This window comes from Toxotes jaculatrix, chromosome 2 (genome assembly GCF_017976425.1).
Source record: "Toxotes jaculatrix isolate fToxJac2 chromosome 2, fToxJac2.pri, whole genome shotgun sequence".
Classification (NCBI taxonomy): domain Eukaryota; kingdom Metazoa; phylum Chordata; class Actinopteri; family Toxotidae; genus Toxotes; species Toxotes jaculatrix.
In genome coordinates, this window is record NC_054395.1 from 13,156,014 (window position 1) to 13,175,316 (window position 19,303).

At 39.7% G+C, this 19,303-nt stretch overlaps 1 protein-coding gene across 7 annotated transcripts in view; it reads right to left on the reverse strand.

Annotated features, from left to right (window-relative positions):
• The window catches only part of ubr4 (ubiquitin protein ligase E3 component n-recognin 4), a 49,974-nt gene that overhangs the window by 26,318 nt on the left and 4,353 nt on the right, over positions 1-19,303 (reverse strand). For 2 of the 7 annotated variants that reach the window (XM_041066645.1, XM_041066628.1), the window contains exons 5-37: positions 18,961-19,106; positions 18,637-18,736; positions 18,119-18,260; positions 17,802-17,926; positions 17,382-17,506; positions 16,998-17,057; positions 16,611-16,801; positions 16,187-16,286; positions 15,562-15,699; positions 15,104-15,221; positions 14,199-14,240; positions 10,831-11,018; positions 10,495-10,651; positions 10,244-10,329; positions 9,937-10,106; positions 9,251-9,530; positions 8,719-8,851; positions 8,385-8,464; positions 8,100-8,228; positions 7,611-7,793; positions 7,173-7,295; positions 6,845-7,074; positions 5,704-5,822; positions 5,495-5,592; positions 4,694-4,851; positions 4,394-4,600; positions 4,089-4,190; positions 3,904-4,004; positions 3,102-3,489; positions 2,829-2,892; positions 2,446-2,637; positions 1,632-1,702; positions 642-834 (exon numbers count right to left, since the gene is read on the reverse strand). In XM_041066645.1, coding sequence (XP_040922579.1) covers positions 642-834; positions 1,632-1,702; positions 2,446-2,637; positions 2,829-2,892; positions 3,102-3,489; positions 3,904-4,004; positions 4,089-4,190; positions 4,394-4,600; positions 4,694-4,851; positions 5,495-5,592; positions 5,704-5,822; positions 6,845-7,074; positions 7,173-7,295; positions 7,611-7,793; positions 8,100-8,228; positions 8,385-8,464; positions 8,719-8,851; positions 9,251-9,530; positions 9,937-10,106; positions 10,244-10,329; positions 10,495-10,651; positions 10,831-11,018; positions 14,199-14,240; positions 15,104-15,221; positions 15,562-15,699; positions 16,187-16,286; positions 16,611-16,801; positions 16,998-17,057; positions 17,382-17,506; positions 17,802-17,926; positions 18,119-18,260; positions 18,637-18,736; positions 18,961-19,106 — 4,739 coding nt within the window. The remainder of the gene's footprint in view (positions 1-641; positions 835-1,631; positions 1,703-2,445; positions 2,638-2,828; positions 2,893-3,101; positions 3,490-3,903; positions 4,005-4,088; positions 4,191-4,393; positions 4,601-4,693; positions 4,852-5,494; positions 5,593-5,703; positions 5,823-6,844; positions 7,075-7,172; positions 7,296-7,610; positions 7,794-8,099; positions 8,229-8,384; positions 8,465-8,718; positions 8,852-9,250; positions 9,531-9,936; positions 10,107-10,243; positions 10,330-10,494; positions 10,652-10,830; positions 11,019-14,198; positions 14,241-15,103; positions 15,222-15,561; positions 15,700-16,186; positions 16,287-16,610; positions 16,802-16,997; positions 17,058-17,381; positions 17,507-17,801; positions 17,927-18,118; positions 18,261-18,636; positions 18,737-18,960; positions 19,107-19,303) is intronic. The other 5 variants (XM_041066681.1, XM_041066673.1, XM_041066637.1 and 2 more) reach the window with 4 other exon arrangements.

A 19,303-nucleotide genomic window follows, 5' to 3' on the forward strand; every position in this document is an offset into this window, starting at 1 on the left:
GATTTTGTTCTCACTTTTCTAGCTTCTCCACAATGTGGAGTGTATAGTCAAAAGGATGGTAAGAGAGACTGTTTTGGATGGAGGCGCTATCTGAACTGCATCCACAGGCAAACATAAATAACACTGAAAAAGACCCCTGAAAGCACTCAAACAATTATTAACTGGATTCATAAATGGAATTTTCTGAATATCAATACCATATTTTTACTTTGTTAACCCTTTGTGGTATAGTTCAACTCATATAATGTAAAATTACAGAAGTGAAAAAGGTAGATTTACAAAGGTGAACCAAAGTGTTATGAACCATTATAATGACAAGACTGACACAGAAGAAGAAAACACTGCATTCACAAACACAAAGAAAGAATGCAAAAGGCCTATCATACATCTTATCAGACTAACAGTAAACTGAGGGTAAAATGTAGTTGATGGTTTGTTCATCATCACATGCACATTCAGAAATCCATTGTTTAAGATTAACTAGGAAAGCTGGCCTTTTCAATACACGAAATGTTGACAACAGACATTTGTAACATGACTCCTCTTGTTTTCTGGCCACATGTGTGGGCTAGCTATAACCCTGACAGAATGAAATGACTGGATGGAAGTCAATGGGGGAATGACTTGCAAGCCAAAGTTACCGCTGTTGTTCTCTTCCCATGATGACCTGAGGTATTCGGTCTCACCTGGCAGCTGCCATCCTCTTTGGCACCGCAGTCACAGAAGAAAGAGCCATATTTGGCATAGGAGATCTCATGGTCTTTGTGACAGACCTTGGCGCACACTGTGCACACACCTACCCCATCCACCATCTTACAGGTGTGACAGTGGTACCTGCAGAATAAAAAGGAACAGGGCACGGCTGTGTATAGTTCATCAGTTTAGTAAGGACAGGATATGGCATGCATACTCTTTTTTCTATATTAAGTCTGAAGGTACATATAACAGAACACACAGATGGCCTTTTATCAAGCAAACATCTACAGCTCATTTCTATATAAACACAACAAAGACAGAACAAATATAACCAAATTCTACAGTTAAGCAAAAAGATTATAAGACCTGAGTTCAGCTAACAAATCCTTCAAAATGCTGCTCACATGTTAGGCTTAGACTCTAAAAGCAGAGACCGTATCCACATCAAGGCATTTAGGTGTTGGGAAATCAGAAACTAAGCAGCCGAATGAGTACAGAGTAAACTTCACTAGTTAAATTCACTGTTAGCAATCTAACACACTAGAACAGGTAAAAACACACTGCAAATAGAAAAGGTGTCACAAACGCATATTGTTACTTTTCCTTTTACCTGCCTAAAGCTGAACTATATTACAAATGAACATATTTTTGTGTACCGTTTCTTCTCTATATTAACAGTGTGTAGGTATCCTGTTTCATTTTAACTTTCCTGATGTATGTGAACCTACAGTCATTTTTTATGGCCCAACGTTTTCTTTATTCTGAGTAATGAAAGCTTTCCTGTGTGACAAATCTATTTTTAGGTGTAAGAGAATACTAGTTTGCACTAAAAGACCTATGGCCTGCTAAAATTCCCTTAAGCTGACCATGAAACAACCCCTGATCTCATTCAGGATTTAAACTGAAAACACAGGGAAAAATAAACTTTTGTTTACCAGTGTTGATTCATGAACTCCTTCTGAGTAATGGTGAAGGTGCAGAGTTTGTTGCAAAGGGAGTCTTCATCCTGACAAACAGTGACAAACATATTAAGATGGACTGTTGAAGTTAACAACTGATGGAGCAAAAACTGGGTACAGCAAACAAAAATGCCATTAACTGAGTAACTTTCTTGAATATGTTTCTATGAATATCAAGTAGCACATTGTTTTAATATCGTATTGTCAGTTTCCTGCACATCACATTATGCACTTCAGTCTATCTACATGAACTCAGCTGAATGTGTGTCTAAGTTCCTCTTAGATTCTTGTTTGACAATGTTGCTGCTCCAAAATGTTTCAACCAAGTTGAAAAACTATACTTTTATCTGGTGCATTTCATTGATTTTAGTTCTACTGAACATTTTTTTAAAGTAGCAGAGGAATCACATGCAGAATTCCTGGTATCTGGATAAAAGAAAAGTTCAACATTTCCTCAAGAAATTTACATGAAACCAAATCCCATTATGTTATCATTGTCATTTTTGCACTAATGGACAGTGCCAAGAGCTAGACTAAGAGCCAAGACATACTATGCACCACAGTCAGGGGTTTTTAGTCAGAGGGATTTTACATCAAAGTCAGCCGGCTGCAGGAAAATGACTATTAAGCAAGATTTCTGGGGCAAGTGGTCAGCAATGGGTTCAAAACAACATTTTGTTTTTTTTCTATTGCCCGCAATGTAAACTCGGACAACTGTGCGTAGATCAGTATACAAAACATGATCTGATGTAGCTTTCCTAAGGATAGACATAAAGGGGTGAGATCTCACAGAGTCCTCTGCCTGGGAATCATCCTCCTCTACTGCAAGTTCCTCCACCCAGTCCGAGTCCACTTCCATGGCCTTCTCTTCTCCCTCCATCAGCAGTGCTGAGGTGCCTTGTCCACTGCTTTGCCGCAAGGCATTCATCACGTCAGCCAGATAGGAAATGATGTGGCATGAGCATTCCAGCATGCTTGCGTGCTGAAACCAAAGAACAGGTGCACATCAATTACTTAACAGTTGATGGCTAAAATGACAACACCTCCCTTTGGAACAGTCAAATGGGAAACATGATAGGGCAGTGTTTAAAATACATATACACCTGGATAGAGTCAAAGGTATAAGGCATTTCTATATATTAATGCAATTTACTGATAAATATAAAAACATACCTTTCCTTGGGACACGTTTGTGCTCACTTTTTCCACGACATTCTTCTGTGTTAAATACTTTTTGCTGCAGAGGACATTTAGAGGAATTTATAAATAAATATCCAGAAATTTAAGATCACTCAAAGTAAAGCACTACCCATTAGTGTGTACGTCCTTTTATCGAGAAATATCTCTGGTAACTTTAGCTCTAGCCCTGAAGCCAAAAAAAGAACATTCAGTTCCCTGATATAAATTAAATCATGGAACAGCATGTCAGTGAAGCTGATTTCTCACCATCTGGTCAGCCAGTCGATGGCTGCCCTGTGCAGCTGCAGGTGGCCGGCTCCCTGTCCAGCGCTGGCAAGTGTGGCCATGATGACCATGAGCTCAGGAAAGCCTGTTCCGTCACCATTGGCCAGCATATCTGTTGCCATGGGTATGAGTGTGCTGAGGAGCACGGTGCACACTCCTTCGCCCACCTGGCTGTTGTCACGCACAATGTGAGTGGTGAGCAGCTGCAGAAGCTGTCGGTTTTCCTGCACTATTTCGAGTTGCTCTGAGTCCTTTGGTGGGGTAGCCGTCATGCGTGTCAGCCAGGACTGCAGACGAGAGGGCTCCACACAGGCCAGCTGGGCCAGAGAGCCACACAGACACAACAGGCTGGGGTTTGGGCTCTTCTCCGCTGGGGAAGACAGCATGAGATTTAAGCGTTTGTTGGAAGCCCACTGCCACATTACTCTGACATGAGAATACAAAGGGCTGTATCTGACAGTTTTTGTTATTTTACAAAACAAACGATCAGACAGGCTCAGCCACTTCAAACACCTCATGGCCAGGACAGGTGCGTAAATGCAACAAAGAACGTAGGTTTTGAGCTTATCTCTCAAGCTTTCAAACATTTCCATGCTTCTGCCACTTATCACCTGTACAACCAAGTGCAACAACGTGCAAGCCTTTGAGAAGAGCTTGTCTGGAAATGTGTGTCTACGATTTTCATTCTTCTCTATGACGGCAAGCTTTTCACTTTGTCTTCAAATGGGGCCAACTGGAGCAGCAATTAATTAAACGAAATTAAGTCTGACATGAGGAGACTTACTGAGCTGGAAAAGCTTGGTGAAGAACTTCAGCACCCTGTTGCAGAACTTCGCTGACAGATTTTCATTGGCTGTTGCCATCATGATCTGGACAAGCTCACCACTGGAAAAGATAAGTGCACAAAATAAGTGAGCTAAATGTATAAATATGATATAATTCTGCCTGGATTATAAGTGGAGTAGATACCTGAAGGAAAAGAACTCTTCCATGGCCTTGCGGACTTGACTGCTCTCAAGCTGTTTTTCAAGGTACTGAAGGCATTCCTCGAGGACAGACTCATCCAAACCACTAGGAAAATAGGAGAGCAAAGGTTCTAAGAGCAGAACAAAAACAATGTGCTAAAATAGGCTAAAAGCTAGACAAAGCTGCACAATGGGGCAATATTCTCAGTGGGCTCAGCCCTATCAACACCAGTTTCACACTGCAAAGAGTTGTGATTTAATGTTAATTATGTCAAATATATTGTTTAATCCAGGTCTAACAAGTTATACCTGTTGGGGTCTGAGTGATTGGCAATGATGTTGTAACACCCAGTTACCAAACGCTCGTAGATGCGGGCTAGAAAGGCGTCTGACTCTGATGGGCCGAGGATGCGTTCCAGTGAGGTGCTACTGATCTCAGCCACACTCTCTGTGCTGCTCTCCAGGAGGAGAGGCAGCAGGGTGCGCACAACCTGTGAAGGGTTCAGCTCCTCCGTGCTGAAGAGACAAACGTGCAAACGCAACAATATTTACTCTGTTCATCACATACTATTGGTTAAATGTTTTAAACAGGACTGGACAAGCACTTACACAATTAGGTCGCCGGTGAGGCGAACCAGCGAGAGTAAGATGTGTTTAAGAGAAGAGGCCAGAGGCAAGGACTGACAACTCAGTGTGCCCAGGTGAGCTGCTTGGATGGCACTGATGTAGCTCTCTGATGGTATGGTGTCATTGGCAAAAGCATTTCGCTGAGAAAGGAAACAAACCAGGCTATTAGTTTCATTACTTCTGATACAATTACTTTTTAATATGACATGCTGTGTCAAGTGGGTTAATATGGATAAAAACCTGATATTTTGACACTTTTGTAATTACATTAGATATATCTGTATTTATAAAATGCTTTAAGGTAGTGAAAACCTCAATAAGATGAATAATTTAAAATGAACAGCCTATTATAAAGACATGGATAGGAAAGAAAAAACTACAGTTACTGTTACTGAAATAAATAAATAACACATTTAAAAAAAATGAATCTGCTCCAAACACAGCTTGGCCAGAGCAAACAGCATGGTGAGAGAATGTAGCATTTTGTGGTCATCTTGTCCATCTGAGAATTGGAGTAGGAGTGGGTGTTACAAAAAAAAATTGTAAATTTACACATCTTTTCAATTCAATTCAATTCAATTCAATTTTATTTATATTGCGCCTTCCACAACCAGAATTGTCTCAAAGCGCTTTACAGCGCTTTACCTTCAAAACAGATTCATAGTGAACGGCTTAGTACCGACTCTCTGTTAAAGGCAAAAAATTGTATATTTTCCTTAATGACGTGCTTACAAAGAGAGACCAAGTTAAACTGAGCTGTACGGGACAACTTCATTCACATACCCATGAGCCAATGTTGGGGAATTCATTGGTGTGGATGCTGTTCCAAGTCTCACATGTTGTCTGTACAGCCGATGGTAAGTTCTGCATAATACTGTGACCTGTAAAGTTTCATTTAAAAAAGTTCATGTTAAAACGGTGAGAGTACAGAGAGGCTGACAAAGTGTATGTTCTGTTTAACAACTTTGTTCCTGAGTCATTCTTCCTCATACCCAGCATGTTGGCCTTGCAGCGGGTGGAGCCAATAGACAGAACCGCAGCATAACCTTGGAGCTTGGCATCTGTCAGCTTGTTCTCTCCTTCCTCTGGGATGTTCATTAGTAGGTAAGACCTGGTCATGACAAGTTTGGTTTAACAGTTTAAGACAAAGGACGACAATACAGATTCTTATTTTTCTAGACAGATATGTAGGTTTTAGGTTTTAAGGTTTACAGAAAACTCTCACAGGTGACAATGAAAAAAGATATACTTATTCACTTATTGGATTTAATACTAAAAAAATAAATATGGTTTGGCCAAGTGGTTATGTTACAAAGCGGCGCTCTTTGCAAAATGGAGGCATTAGGGCTCTGGAGTCATCCCTGAAGTCACAGACGAGAACTCAAGTTTAAAGTTAAAGAGGAGGAAACTCCAAATACTAGTAAGAATTGTGTTATGTATTTAGACTGTGAATTAGATCAATTTCTATCAGATAAATCAATGGTTTTAAAAGTTTATTTTAAGGTCAATCTTAGGATTAAATAAATATTTTCAAAACTTCATTCTTTTACATGTTGAGTTGGATAAAAAAAAGATTAAAAATTAAACCTGCTAACAGTTAAGGAAAGGGTCAATTTAATAAAGATATCTTTCTACATATAAAATGATTTTTAAATCTGTGCCTGTGTATTTATATGTAATTATGTATCACTGACTAAAGATACACACAGTTATATAACAATATCACTGTTTTGTTTTAAGACTTCGATGGGTTAAAATACACTCCTTTACTCTTGTGCTGTACCAACAAACAACCTTTCTTTAAGCCTAAAACTGATGACGTGACAGCATATTCAAAGTGGATTTGAAAAGATGGGTTTCTCATTAATTTATAACCAAAGTGAGCTCAGACCACATAGGCCATGCCAGTTAGGCACTGTAAATTTTGTTTGTATTTGCTGGGTTGTAGGTATTTGTCCTCTATTGTTCTTGTCATGCTGTGTGTTACATTTGGAGGCCTGCTGAGGCCTTTAGGCATTTTTGTGTTTTAGTCCTCGACAACTGGAATCAACCTGCTCGGTGAAATGTCGCCTGGATCATTTGTCACATGTTAAGAAGTGAGCACAACAAAGCAGCCAGGGTGATCCCTCTCACCTTGTAAAGGCCGTGTAAACATCAGTGAGCTGTAGTGTTGCTGGCAGCAAGTTCTTTGTGAACTCAGAGGACTTTTGGGTGTCTGCCTCAATGGCAACCTTGGACAAATGCTCATCTAAGGAAACCTGTACTTTAGAGATGACTGCATCCAGTGTATAGATGGCTTGCAGAGAGGGTAACTGATGGAGTGGAAGAATGACGTTTGGGTCTACGCTGGAGAAGGTGGAAATCTGCAACAAAATCAAGTCGTCAAAGATTGACAAAGGAGTTCAAAACTTTAAACAACAACAGATACACACACGATCAGTGATGATGCTGAAATCATTACCTGTCTGGCAATGTACTCCTCAGCTAGCTCCACATCGTATTTAACAGTACTGCACTTAGCACATGTCATTTCAACAAGTGAGGCTGCTTGGTCTGCTTTCATTCCCTGCTTCACCAAGTGTTCCTGTCAATGATGGCATAGGCATAGTCATACATAAAAATGAACAAAATAAACAACAATGAAAAAGGATGAAAGATATTACACTACAGGTTTAAAGACAGGGCACAGGGGCAAGAAGTAAAACATTTTCAAAACGCAAATCTGAAAAACTTATTTTAAAAAGCTAAATAATTATGTGAAGAATAGCCATAAAATCCCAAAAGTGCAAAACAAGTCAAAGTCAAATGTAATATTTTTAATTAAAAAATACTAATTTAATTGCTTTAGCACCTATCATGCTAATAAGGCATTCTGTAGTACTTAAAACTCTCAACAGACCTTGATCCAGTTCACGTAGGTAGATACACGGAGACGTGAGGACCATCGCAGTGTGTGCAGGATGTCGCTCTCACTGGGATCGCTGCAGCCGGTCTTCAGCTGCTCCATGTAGGCTTTCGAGGGAGGTAAAACTCCCAGGATCCTCCACAATACCAGGAAGTAGTACTGAAGGGAGCAGGCCTCCTGTGTGGGGTAATAAACATACAATGTTTACCAAATTGTGCTCAGTCGCTATCAGAGCTGAAGTCTGTTGCTGTTAAGCTTCTATTGATTGAAGATCAATCATCAAGGCAGACATTTGGTCTGTGTGTCTTTAAATAGTGTGAATGAATGACATATAAAAGTGCAACCAAAGTGAGCTAGTAACATGAAATGCTTCAGGCAACGGATGCTTGCTGCAGTTTGTGCAAACCTGTGACCCCAGCCTGATCATGGGGTTGTTTAGTCTGTCAGCACAGTTCTTGGTTTGGTCATGTAGTGCCTTCTTACCATAGGAGTGATGGGCTTGTTCTCCTGTCTTCTTGCTGTGTCAAACTGAGAACCTGCTGCCAGGAGTGAGATGAGCCAAGCATACAGTTCATCATATTTAACTGCTCCATTGAAGAGCTTTGGAAAGACCTATCAGGAAAAAAAAGGTTGTTAGAATATGGGGAAGCATATATATATATATATATATATATATATATACACACACACACACACACACACGCGCGCCATCTTAAGAACTCACACACAGCTGTATGAATGAAAACCTTCTGATACAAAATGTCTCACCTTGCTATCTAGTCTGCTAATATCATCTTCAGATGCCTCGGGGGACAGAACGCAGTAGAATTTGGGCTGAACATTTGAATCTAAAAAAGGTAAAAAATACACGAAAACAAGGTGTTATTTTCTCATCTAGGACCAATGAAAACAGCAACATTCTAGTCACAGATACAAAATAAGAACACAGACAATAAGAAATATGATCATGCATGTTGCTATTTAAGTTCTTCTATATCAGTGACTTTGGTGGGTAGATAACCAGTGCTCAGATAATCATAATCCTAGCATGGCCATGCTAAGGTAAGTGGCGAAAAAAGTAAATTTCTTTTATTGCTTTTACCTGCTGAGCAATGTTTAGCCCAGTTCTCCTCCACTTCTTTGAATCCATAGTAAAGTGGGAGACTGTTGCGTTTGCCACCTTCCTGAGCAGAACTTGGCCCGGTGGACGGTGGGGTGAGGAGGTTGTATTGCACCTATAAATAACATTCATGGTGGACAGTAGATAAATTTCATGTCATCATAGTCCCACACACATTTATTCAAGATTTAGCATTAGAAAAATGATATATGGCTGTTATTCTTATGGCCAGTGTAATCACATCAAAATTACTCAAAACAGCAATTTACCAGATCTGGAATTCAAGATATAACTGAATCTGTGGTATTAAGAAGAGGTGAAACCTGTAGCTGCTCCATAGAAATTTACTAGTAAAGTGACTGTGTGGATATTTTTGAGCCGTGTTATAATCAAGAAGGAATTTATTAGTTAGCTTTGATAAACATATACCTGTGAAATAAATACAACTGAGCTTTATATATGCAATTTAACATCAGGTTGAGACAATAATAATAATTAAAAAATAAGAATTAACCTGTTCGAAAAGGTACAACGGAGCCTTGGAGTAGTGGCGTAGCAGGTAGTCAAAAACCAGCAACAGGCGGGCCAGGTTGAGGGGCACGGCCTTCAGCTGGGAGTCTCTGCTCTGTGCCACTTCAGTGATGGACTGGGTGACCAGGATGAGGACCGACCGTCGCCCGCGCTCTGACAGGTTGTGGAAAAGGAGCAACAGGAGCTGGAGGTGCTCCACATTCAGGTCATCTTCTCCATGAACAGAACCCTGGATAGTGTGTTGCTTCAATGTTCCCAAAAACCTGAAAAGCAGGAAGGTAAAACGAAGTAGAAAAGAGAAATGAGGGGAAAAAAGAGAACTTAAAACAGAATGCGCGAAAGTGTAAACCAGAATATAGTACATATACTATACATTTCCAGAAAACAGATGTGGTTTAATTAGCTATAGCCCACCAGATGTCCGAATACTAATAAGCTTAAAATACCATTTTACACTCTTGTAACTTAATATGGATGCCAAAGTGAAGCATGACATTGTCTATGCGCTCCAGTTGTTTGTTGAAACTACTGGTCAAATATACAACAGCTTGAGCAGTTTACAACAATACAAACTGATCTCCAAGGTATTATGGTGACAGCATCAAGTGTAAACCGCTTCATTACACATAACAGCCAGATGAGACTGCGAATGAGAATTGGTTGCCATACCTTTCCCAGACTTTCATACATTCAGGCACATCTGGTTCTCCTTGCACACTGGCTTTGTGCTGCCATATGAGGAGAAGTCTGGAGAGGACTGATAATGATTGTGGGTGAATGTACAGAGGCCAGGGACCCTCTGAAAAGGGTGCAACTCCTAACTGCTGAAGAAGGGTGCTCTGGGAAGGACAAAAGGTACACTAATAAGACACTGAATAACCCATTCTCATTATTATTAATCACAGACATTTTTGATCAAAAGTCTGTTTTTCTCTTTGTGAAAAAGTGACTGGTAGAACAAATAAATTTCTCTCACCTGCAAGGCGGGGGACGGAAGATCTGATGTTACCAGGGTGTGGTTGAAGTGATACAGAGCTAAAGAAAACACTTCATCTGAGGAGCCTGAATAAAAAATAAGAAAAAACATTAAACCTTGCTGTGTGCATTGCTGTCCACCAGTTATGAACTATACCCATTATTAGCTACTAAGCCAAGAAAAGGAAATTATGGTAAATATTGGAGATGATTTGTATGTTAGGCGGTCTGTGATTTTTTTTTCAGTCATACCTTTCACATCTTTGTCTACGTCTTTGATGATACTGGCTAGTGTAGCCATGTGCTGCTCTGTAAGAGACACGCTCAGGTAGTTGCGGATGAAGTTGTTCCTGGACTTGAGCATTGACGTGGTGATGAAGTTCAGAATGCTGGAGGCTAAACTGAGGAACTACAGGAACAAACAAATATTTGAGTTTTTTGTGTTGTCACATGTTAAAACCTTGACAGACTGTTACAAGACATAATGGCAGGTATGTTGCCATGAGAAAATAATTCATATATTATTTACGATGGACTTGTAGCAGCATTATTCTCTATGTTGTCAGGTACACACAAATGACTCCTCACCAGCTCTGGGTCTTTACGGCCAGCTAAAATGTTGCCATTCTCACTCGGATTCTGCTTGCTGGGGCTCTTCAGTCTGGGAGAGGTCTCCAGGGGTGGGGGTGGAGGTGGTGGTGGGGGAGCTACCTTGTCTTTGCTGGGAGAAATTGTCTCTTCAAACCAAAGCCCCAAGATGGGTTCACTGTCATCATCTACAAAGAGAAAGACAACATTATTTAAATGAATGTCTTAAGAGTGGAGTTGAGAAGCTTTCAAAGACACAAGATGTGTGTGGAGTGGTGGTAGTGGTGTCATCAAAAGGCAAAATGTAAAAAGCTTCAAACTAGTTCATGACACTTACAACACCGTGCAGGCGGTGGACAAGAGGCAAACACTGCAGTAAAAAAGTGAACATATACTGACGCCCTGTTGGTGAATATCCACTTAAAGAAGAGCACAACAGAATTTATTTTCTGAGAAAATTTCTCAGACACATTCTCATAGCCAATATCTTGCCTCAAAGTTTTATTGCCATTATTATGGGTACTGAATGTTTTCTAGTTGAGTAGCTTCAACAAAGTCCAAGACGTTCCACTGAAACATGGGTTAGTACATTTGGGCATTGATTACTTTTTAAAATTGCTTAATTGTTTAGTGAAGAATAAAATTAATTAAGAGTAAGTTGGGTCCTTTAAAAACACAAAACACTCTGCTTAAAAATGTTAAGCATTTAACAGAAAGCAATGTTGATTTCGTATCTGGATTTGTGTTTGTTTGTGTTTGCGTGTTTGCGTGTTTGTGTGTGTTCATATACGTTCTATTGCTACTGGCAATAAGAGACAAGCAATGCTTGGGTCAGGTTCACACGTGATGCAATACAGGTGTATTTACTCTCCAAAGGAAGCTGTATCCACTGAACTGAGTACACATCACTGCTGTGTTATTCCATAACAGAGAGCACGATCAACATGTCACAGCCACTGGATTTTTTATGCACTAGCATCATGCATCAGCTAGAACAAACAGCTATTTTAAATTAAGTTCAGATTTAGCTGATAGTTTCAGATTTGTGAGCTTTCAACATTTTTAAGCACTTTCTTAAATGATATCATGCTGTAACAATAAAGGGACGATTCTGTCACATGAGCTATCACCTAATCTTGATTGTTAGTCAACTTCTTTGCTCTGAACTGATGTAAAAACATATTCTGCCAAATGAATAATCCCTCTGTTACATTCAGTATTTAAGACTTAATGAAGCCTGGCAAAAAAAAGCAGTTATTTAATGAACGCTTGAATCTGACAGCGTATGCAAAGAAAGCATCTCCATCCTGGAGGCTAAAATGGTTTACTTTTTCAGTTTCACTGCTTCCCTGTCCTGGTGTACAACAACAGGTTCTTTTGGTTTTTGCCACAACAGACTTCAACCACCTTTTGACCACAACTTGGTGCTGCCCCTCAGCTGAGGAATTTTTTTTGTAATCACGGCTCACTTAAATCTATGTCCCCCAACCTCCCATGGGACACTCGAAAAATTCCTTTGGAGGTGGAATATGAAGACCTTGCAGACAGCGGGCTCTGCCAGAAGTTCTGAGTTCACCCTCACAGTACATTTGGGTTTACAGAGTTTGTCTGGCATCTTCACTGCCTGATCAAACTCAGATGACAGCTCTGCTCCTGTCTTCACCGGAGTGTTAAACATATGGCGACAGATCTAATTATAGAACTATAAAGGCCTAAGGTGTTTTACTACACTATCACTACATTATGCACAAACAGAGTGTGTCATGGACAGTCCACGATCCGCAGAGAAGTCACAAGGCACCACTCAGGTTCACATCTGGCACGCCATTCCTTCTAATCAACCCATTCGAGGTCTTTCCACCCATCTGCAAATATGCATTTACGTTTCACAGAACTCACAGAACTATGGAACTTGTACATTTCTGAACTACAGGACCCCACCCTGCTAGTCCAGGAGAACCAGAAAACCACAGAAAATGAGAGTCTGCCTCACTGTGACTGACAGCTGCATGGAGCCGACCCTCTGGTTCTCCAAGAAAAGCTCCAACACAGCAGCGCTGCTGGCTGCTTGTGAGTTTTCCCACACCCACTCTACATCTCTCACCCAGAACAGTTTTGGATTAGTTTCAAAACGGGTCCTGTGTACAGGTGGAGCCCAACAACATCTAGTTTATCACTTGATCTCCTCACTAGCCCTCTCTCCTTCCACATCAGAGAGGACGCATTCTCAAAGCTAGTCCTTATAACCATGGTTGGTCCACCAAAGCCCCTGTCTTCACTTGCCACCCAACTGGTAGAACACTTAACCCACACATATATCCTTGTAGGTGGTGGCCCCCACAAGGCTACCAAGTTCAGCAGATATGAATCAATTAAATGTATTTTAGCAACATTATGATTAGACTTGAAAAGCATCTGACTGCAGGCGTCACCAGCTGAAGTACGTACAGATTAATTCAAATACAAAAACAAGAAACAACTTTTCAGTTATAAAAGAATATCACTTTAAGTTGATATTCACATTTGCATGCAACATACAAAAATCATAACTTTTCAGGTGACAGCAAGACGTAGCATAGTGTGTTTAAGCCCATAGTTCACAAGCACAACTTGAATTTGTCCTATTCAAGAATAATACCACTGTTCTGATGTGGGTGCTACAGTATTTTTTATTTTTTAGCACATTTTCAGGCATGTGATGGGTAATGCGATGACAAGTAAGAAGAATATAATGAATATGATCTGATCTGAGGCAGGGTTAGGTAATATATCCAAAATATCAAAAGTCATTTTAAATATTTAGCTTAGTATTGATAAATGACAAAATGTAAACAAAAGATTTAAGTTGAACTTAATTCTGTGAAAGAATATCTAATTTATTAAAGCATTACCATTAGCGGTTCTCGTGAGAGAAGCCACTTTATTTGCAATGATTGCACAGAACTACTAAAGGACAAGGTAGAGGCACAGACTGGATGATGAAGGGGTGACAGAGCTTTTAGGAGACAGCTGACTTTTCCATTCACTGCCAATCTCTCCCATGTATTAATGCTTGTAAAGACAACAATGAGCACCCACATGTCAACACCACTGGTATTATCCTTTGAACCACACCGAGCCACAGATGAACCTCTTTGACAAATAAAAAAAAAAAATCTAAATAAATTTAGTTCATCTCAATTACAACACAAAGCACTTTTTAGAGTAGAGGCTATTTTGCCAAAGCTTCTTCACCTGTGGCTCTGTCATTTTCTAAGCTAGTAGGGCCACAGCTCAGAGCCTAAATTGTGAGACATACAATAACAAAATGAATCTAGGACAGTGAAGTGGACACCAAGTCTTTAACCTGAGGACAGAAAACTGCTGACCTGAAACACAAGCTGCACTTGTCTTCTCCTGTCTTCTCTCTGCTGAAATAGTAGACACTGTCAACTACACTGTCATTTTGTGATGAAGGGACAAATGAAAATTAATGACTTCACTGGGTGCGTGTGTATGTGTTTACCCCTCTCACTGCTGCCATAACCTGACTGACTGTTCCACTGACAGCACAGCTGTTTCACTGCTTCACTGATACAGCACAGGGCTGACACTATCTCAGAGGTCAAACACAAACATGACTCTGGTATCAGCACCTGCATCCACACTGTGATGGAGAGAAATCTGAGGCATACACTGAGGGCCTTACACAAAGCTTATGGGATAACGGCTTCTTGGTCAATTTGCTCATTAAGTGATGAGAGTACAGGTGTGTCTCCATCACGTCTACAATTAGATTATGAACTGACCATACTTTATTTTTGTGGTGCATACTATAATAATTCTAGATGTAATATATTTTGTTTTACTTAACACCCCAATAACCACCTGTCTTCTCTTTTTTGTAAACCCATCTTGCTCTACTGCATTTTTACAATATGTAACTACAAATTCAAATCAGTTAATAAGAATAGTGTAGCTGTTTTTTCCCCTATTGTGTCAGTCCCATGTCATCTACTCTTTTCAAACTGAATAAAATGTTTTCTCTAGACCTTGTGAGTTATTGTTCCTGTATTATCAAAGCTGTGCAGAAAAATATACATTGTTTCTTGTGTCATCTGTGCTCCTACAATCAGGATTTAAGTTAAAATGATGTCCAGACAATGGCCAGAGGTATGAGCTATGTCTTCTTGTTTTTCAAAACCTAAAGTTGCTAAGTGGCATGAACTTTCACTTTTAAAGAAACTTTATGAAGTGCTGATATAATTTCTTAAATCCAAGAAAGCAGAAGTACCTTGGCTGCTATCCTCCTCTGTACTGCTGAAATCATCCTCATAGTAGGTGTTTGAATCTGTAGAAGCACTGGCATCACTGCTGACTGAGCCCTTCCTCTGCCGCTGGAGAACACAAGCCTGATAACATCAAAAACAACAGCAGTGTTAAAAGATGGCCACACTTCTCAATCTTTCTCAATCACACTTTTCACACTCTTGTTCAATCAGCCACCAGTTTTGTTAGAAAAAACTGCATGCCGAGGACAAACATGGCAGCTAAAATATTTCTAATTTTTTGTTCCATCTATTGTCTTGTAGCACGGTATCTGTTTTGTCTTGTATGTACATTTTAATGTGTCTGTACCCAACTAATTTATGTTACCTTTCGCGTTATGTCAAACACTGTACAGTGAAATTAGTAATACAACACAACCAGTAATTATGCAAACTACAGATACATGCATATAAATGATTGCACCTTTTTGTAGGAAGTGGAGAGAAGGGTGAAAAGTAGATTGGTCAGGGGCACAGAGTCGATGAGCCGTTGGACCCTCTGGATGGAAGTGCTCTGTGCCATGATGTTGAGCTCGGCTGGTGGCCCATCACTCGCCCAACCCTGCAGGTGGAGGGATTGGAATAAAGGATCATGGGTATTGAGAAATAAAAGATTTGTTTTTGTGGGGGTTTTTGCATTTATTGAGATACAGGATTTTTAAGCATGTTTTTCCCTCACCTTCTCTTATTTTGTAGATTTTCAGAATTAATAAAGTAGAATGGCTTTGTATATGGCTAGACCAAATGACAGATGATTTGGCCAAAACAAAAGAGAATTTATACAGAAAGAGAAGTCAGGTCGGCAGCCTAACTGAAGGACAGGAAATTTTGTGGTTCTCCAAACAACAGGATGAAAGCTCACACTTCATTAGCCAGAGGAGGGTTTAATACCTCTACAATGATGGTAACAAATCGAGTCTTGTGATTATAGTGGTACTGTGGTGTGTGACACAAGTACAACATTTAGACAAATTTTTATAAAATAATGGACATTTTCTTTAATTTACACAAGAAAGAAAGTGTATTAAGTATATAAGGGCTTCACTTACCCGGTGCAGAGCCTCAACTTGCAGATCCTGGAAAAGTGAAGTCAGAAGTTTGATGGCATGATTGGCCAGGATAACGGACAAAACTCCAAACCCTTGGTGTCTTGAGGAGAAAAAAAATTAATACAATTAATACATGTTGATGCACACAATCAGAAATATGCAGATGGTTCTTTTAAATTTATAAATAAGCCAATAAACTTACTCTATATCCAGAACAGTCTAATTTTAAATATAGGCCTTTCTTGCAACCTACTAAGGCTCCTGTACAAAATGTAGGTATTTCAGGAATTTCGTTGCAGTAACCACTGCCAGCGACTTAGTTTATACAAATTTAAAAACAGCATAACTGATGAAAAGCCATAAATAAAACGGTGCCACAATGGCACCAAAGAGATTATTTTATCACATATTCACTGGAAATTACCCTTTGCCAGGACCAAGTTTAGGCGATCCTGCGCCGTCCTTGGTGCGAGCAGCAATATCCCGGACACGCAGGGCAGCCAGAGGATCCTTCTCTTTCCCTTTATCCGCCAGGGCAGTGGGACTCAGGTTAAGAATCAGGTACAGGCTGTTTAAAAGGCACCAGGCTCCAAGCAGCTGGAAGTTCTGATAGTGCTGTTTATACAAATAAGTAAAAAAAAAAAAAAAAAAAGATCAACAAGAATGTATTTCATAAACATCTCTAATTCAATTCTTAACTTAGTTTAACCTATAAAACAATAAACTCCCAAAGTGGCACAGGAAAGCAAAAGGTACTGAGCTAATATTATTCCTCAACTATTCTAGTATGGCACTCAAACCTGGTACTTACCTCCCCTCCAGCTCTGCGGGAGTTGCTGATGGCTTGTCCAATCATTTCATAGATCTCCAGCTGTTGCCAACACAAATTTTGTACTTGTTACCATTTTAAATGTGCAGATCTTTAACAAAGCAGTCATTAGCAATTATTTAATAAACCCACAGGAAAAGGTGTGATGAAATTATGTATGTATGAAACAATAACCTCTATGCAGACGTAGAATATAAATATATGTCCCCAAAACTAGTTTCATTATTTGAAGTCAGTAAATAAGGTCTATGTAAAAACCTGTGAGTAGCAACAGTGAATAGTGTGTCTATAGTGTCTATATGGGACTTTCTGTCTCATAACTAACACATGACCATACACTGATAATGGTGTACTCATAATACTCACACATTTCTGAACAATTGTTGCTGCGTCATTTTCATAGTCCTCCTCTTTAGTCCCAGTGGAGGCAGATCGAAGCTGCAAGCCGCTTCCTACCTGCAGAATGGCCATGCAAGTGGCCACACTCACACCTAAACAGGTAAAAATAGTTTTGACATTTACCAAATTGACTTTCAACACTATACAAAGAACGACTATGAAATTGTTGCATTCTGTTGATGAAAAGAGACAAAGAGCAATAGATGTTGTTCCAGCTGGTGCTAGTATATTCAAATGCATTATATTGCTGCACTGCTTTATGGTCTCTTAAGTTTGTTGTTTGTAAAAGAAAATTGGTACTGCTGCCCTGACTACAATTCCTCCTTGTCTGGTTGTTGAATACTGGATAGTGTAATTTTATTTTACCCACAGAGAGTTACCACCTACCAGCATAGAGACAGCTCAAAGCCAGCACAGTCATATCCAGTAATCTCCCTGGTGTCAAGGGCTCCAGTACAGGCAGGGAAAGTGTGTCCAAAGCCATGGTTACATCTATCACCAGTGAGTGAAATCTGGGTATGGGTTTTAAGAATAGAAAGTTAATTGAATGTTTGTGAGTGAAAAAAAAACCTTTCCAAACACTAGTCATCTAATACATGCGTAGAAACGTACCAATTATATTGTCCCTTCAAAATGAATCATTATATACAGTATATCACTTTATTTTAGAACATTTTAACTTAATAAATTAAAAAAAAAAATACCCATTGCGAACAGCAGTGGCATCAGCCACTGTGGCAGGCATGATAAAGAAAGAGTTGGCTGATACAGCATCTTGAAAACGGTTGATGTAGCGTAGAAAGTAGGGCAGGTTGAGGCACACTCGTAGCAACTTCTCAGACCCACCTGGAAATACAAAGATGGACAATAGTGACTGTTACGTGGCCTGAAAAGCCGAAGGTAAAACAAACTAAACCAAGATTCTGGTGAATTACCAGCAGGATACTGTTGTAAGGTGATGGGTGCTTCACTTAAATCGCTGGGTGTGGCCTTAAAATCCTAAACTAACACTCAATTGTGAAATAACTTAACTGAAAACACAATGTCAAAGGAGAGAATTCTTCAAGTGGCTACACACACAAAAAAAGTAAAGAAATTTATTCTGCAATATTCATGCATATTAAATGATGGATGCTCTCTAAAATATGTATGTGATAAAACAGCAAACTTTGTGTTAATAAACCAACATCATCCTGCAATTAAGCTCCAAGTCACTGCTCACCAAGTTCCTGTAAGCTTGACACATTCTGAGAGACAAAGGCATTTTTCATTTTGGCCTGAACAGCTTGATCTGTGGTTTGGTCATCGCAATCGCTCTCAGCCTATAATTGGAGAAAGAGTTGAAAAACACAACAATTATGATGATTTATTTTCACAATCATTGCACTCAAGGAGCAGCTGTTTTGTGGCAAATTAAATTACAGATTAAGAGTGAGTTTATTTTCAGTAAGAAAGAAGAAACTTAAGCAAGCTATTCAACTGTGGTTAGGCTGTCAACTTCTGATGAAAGTAACAGAGCGGGCAGCCGGAGGGCTGTAACACTTGCCTGCATTTGTGCTGCTGATGGGGAGGCCAAGATGGTGGTAAGGTCAGGGTTAAATACTGAAGTCAGCTGATTAAAGAAGTTCATTTGTACTTCTTTTTGTCGAAGCTCTGGGTTCACAGCACTGAGCAACTCCTTCTGATCTTCCACTATTAAATGAACAAGGACAGTTTTCTCAGTGACATCCCAAACCTTTGAAGTTTGCTTGCTTTGCACAAAGGCCAATGGGAATATTCTGTCAATTTTTCATCCCCAGTGTGGATAAATGCCAAAAATATCACACAACAATCACTATACTCGTCAATACAGGAAACTGACAAACCAACAAAATCACAGCCAATGTAGA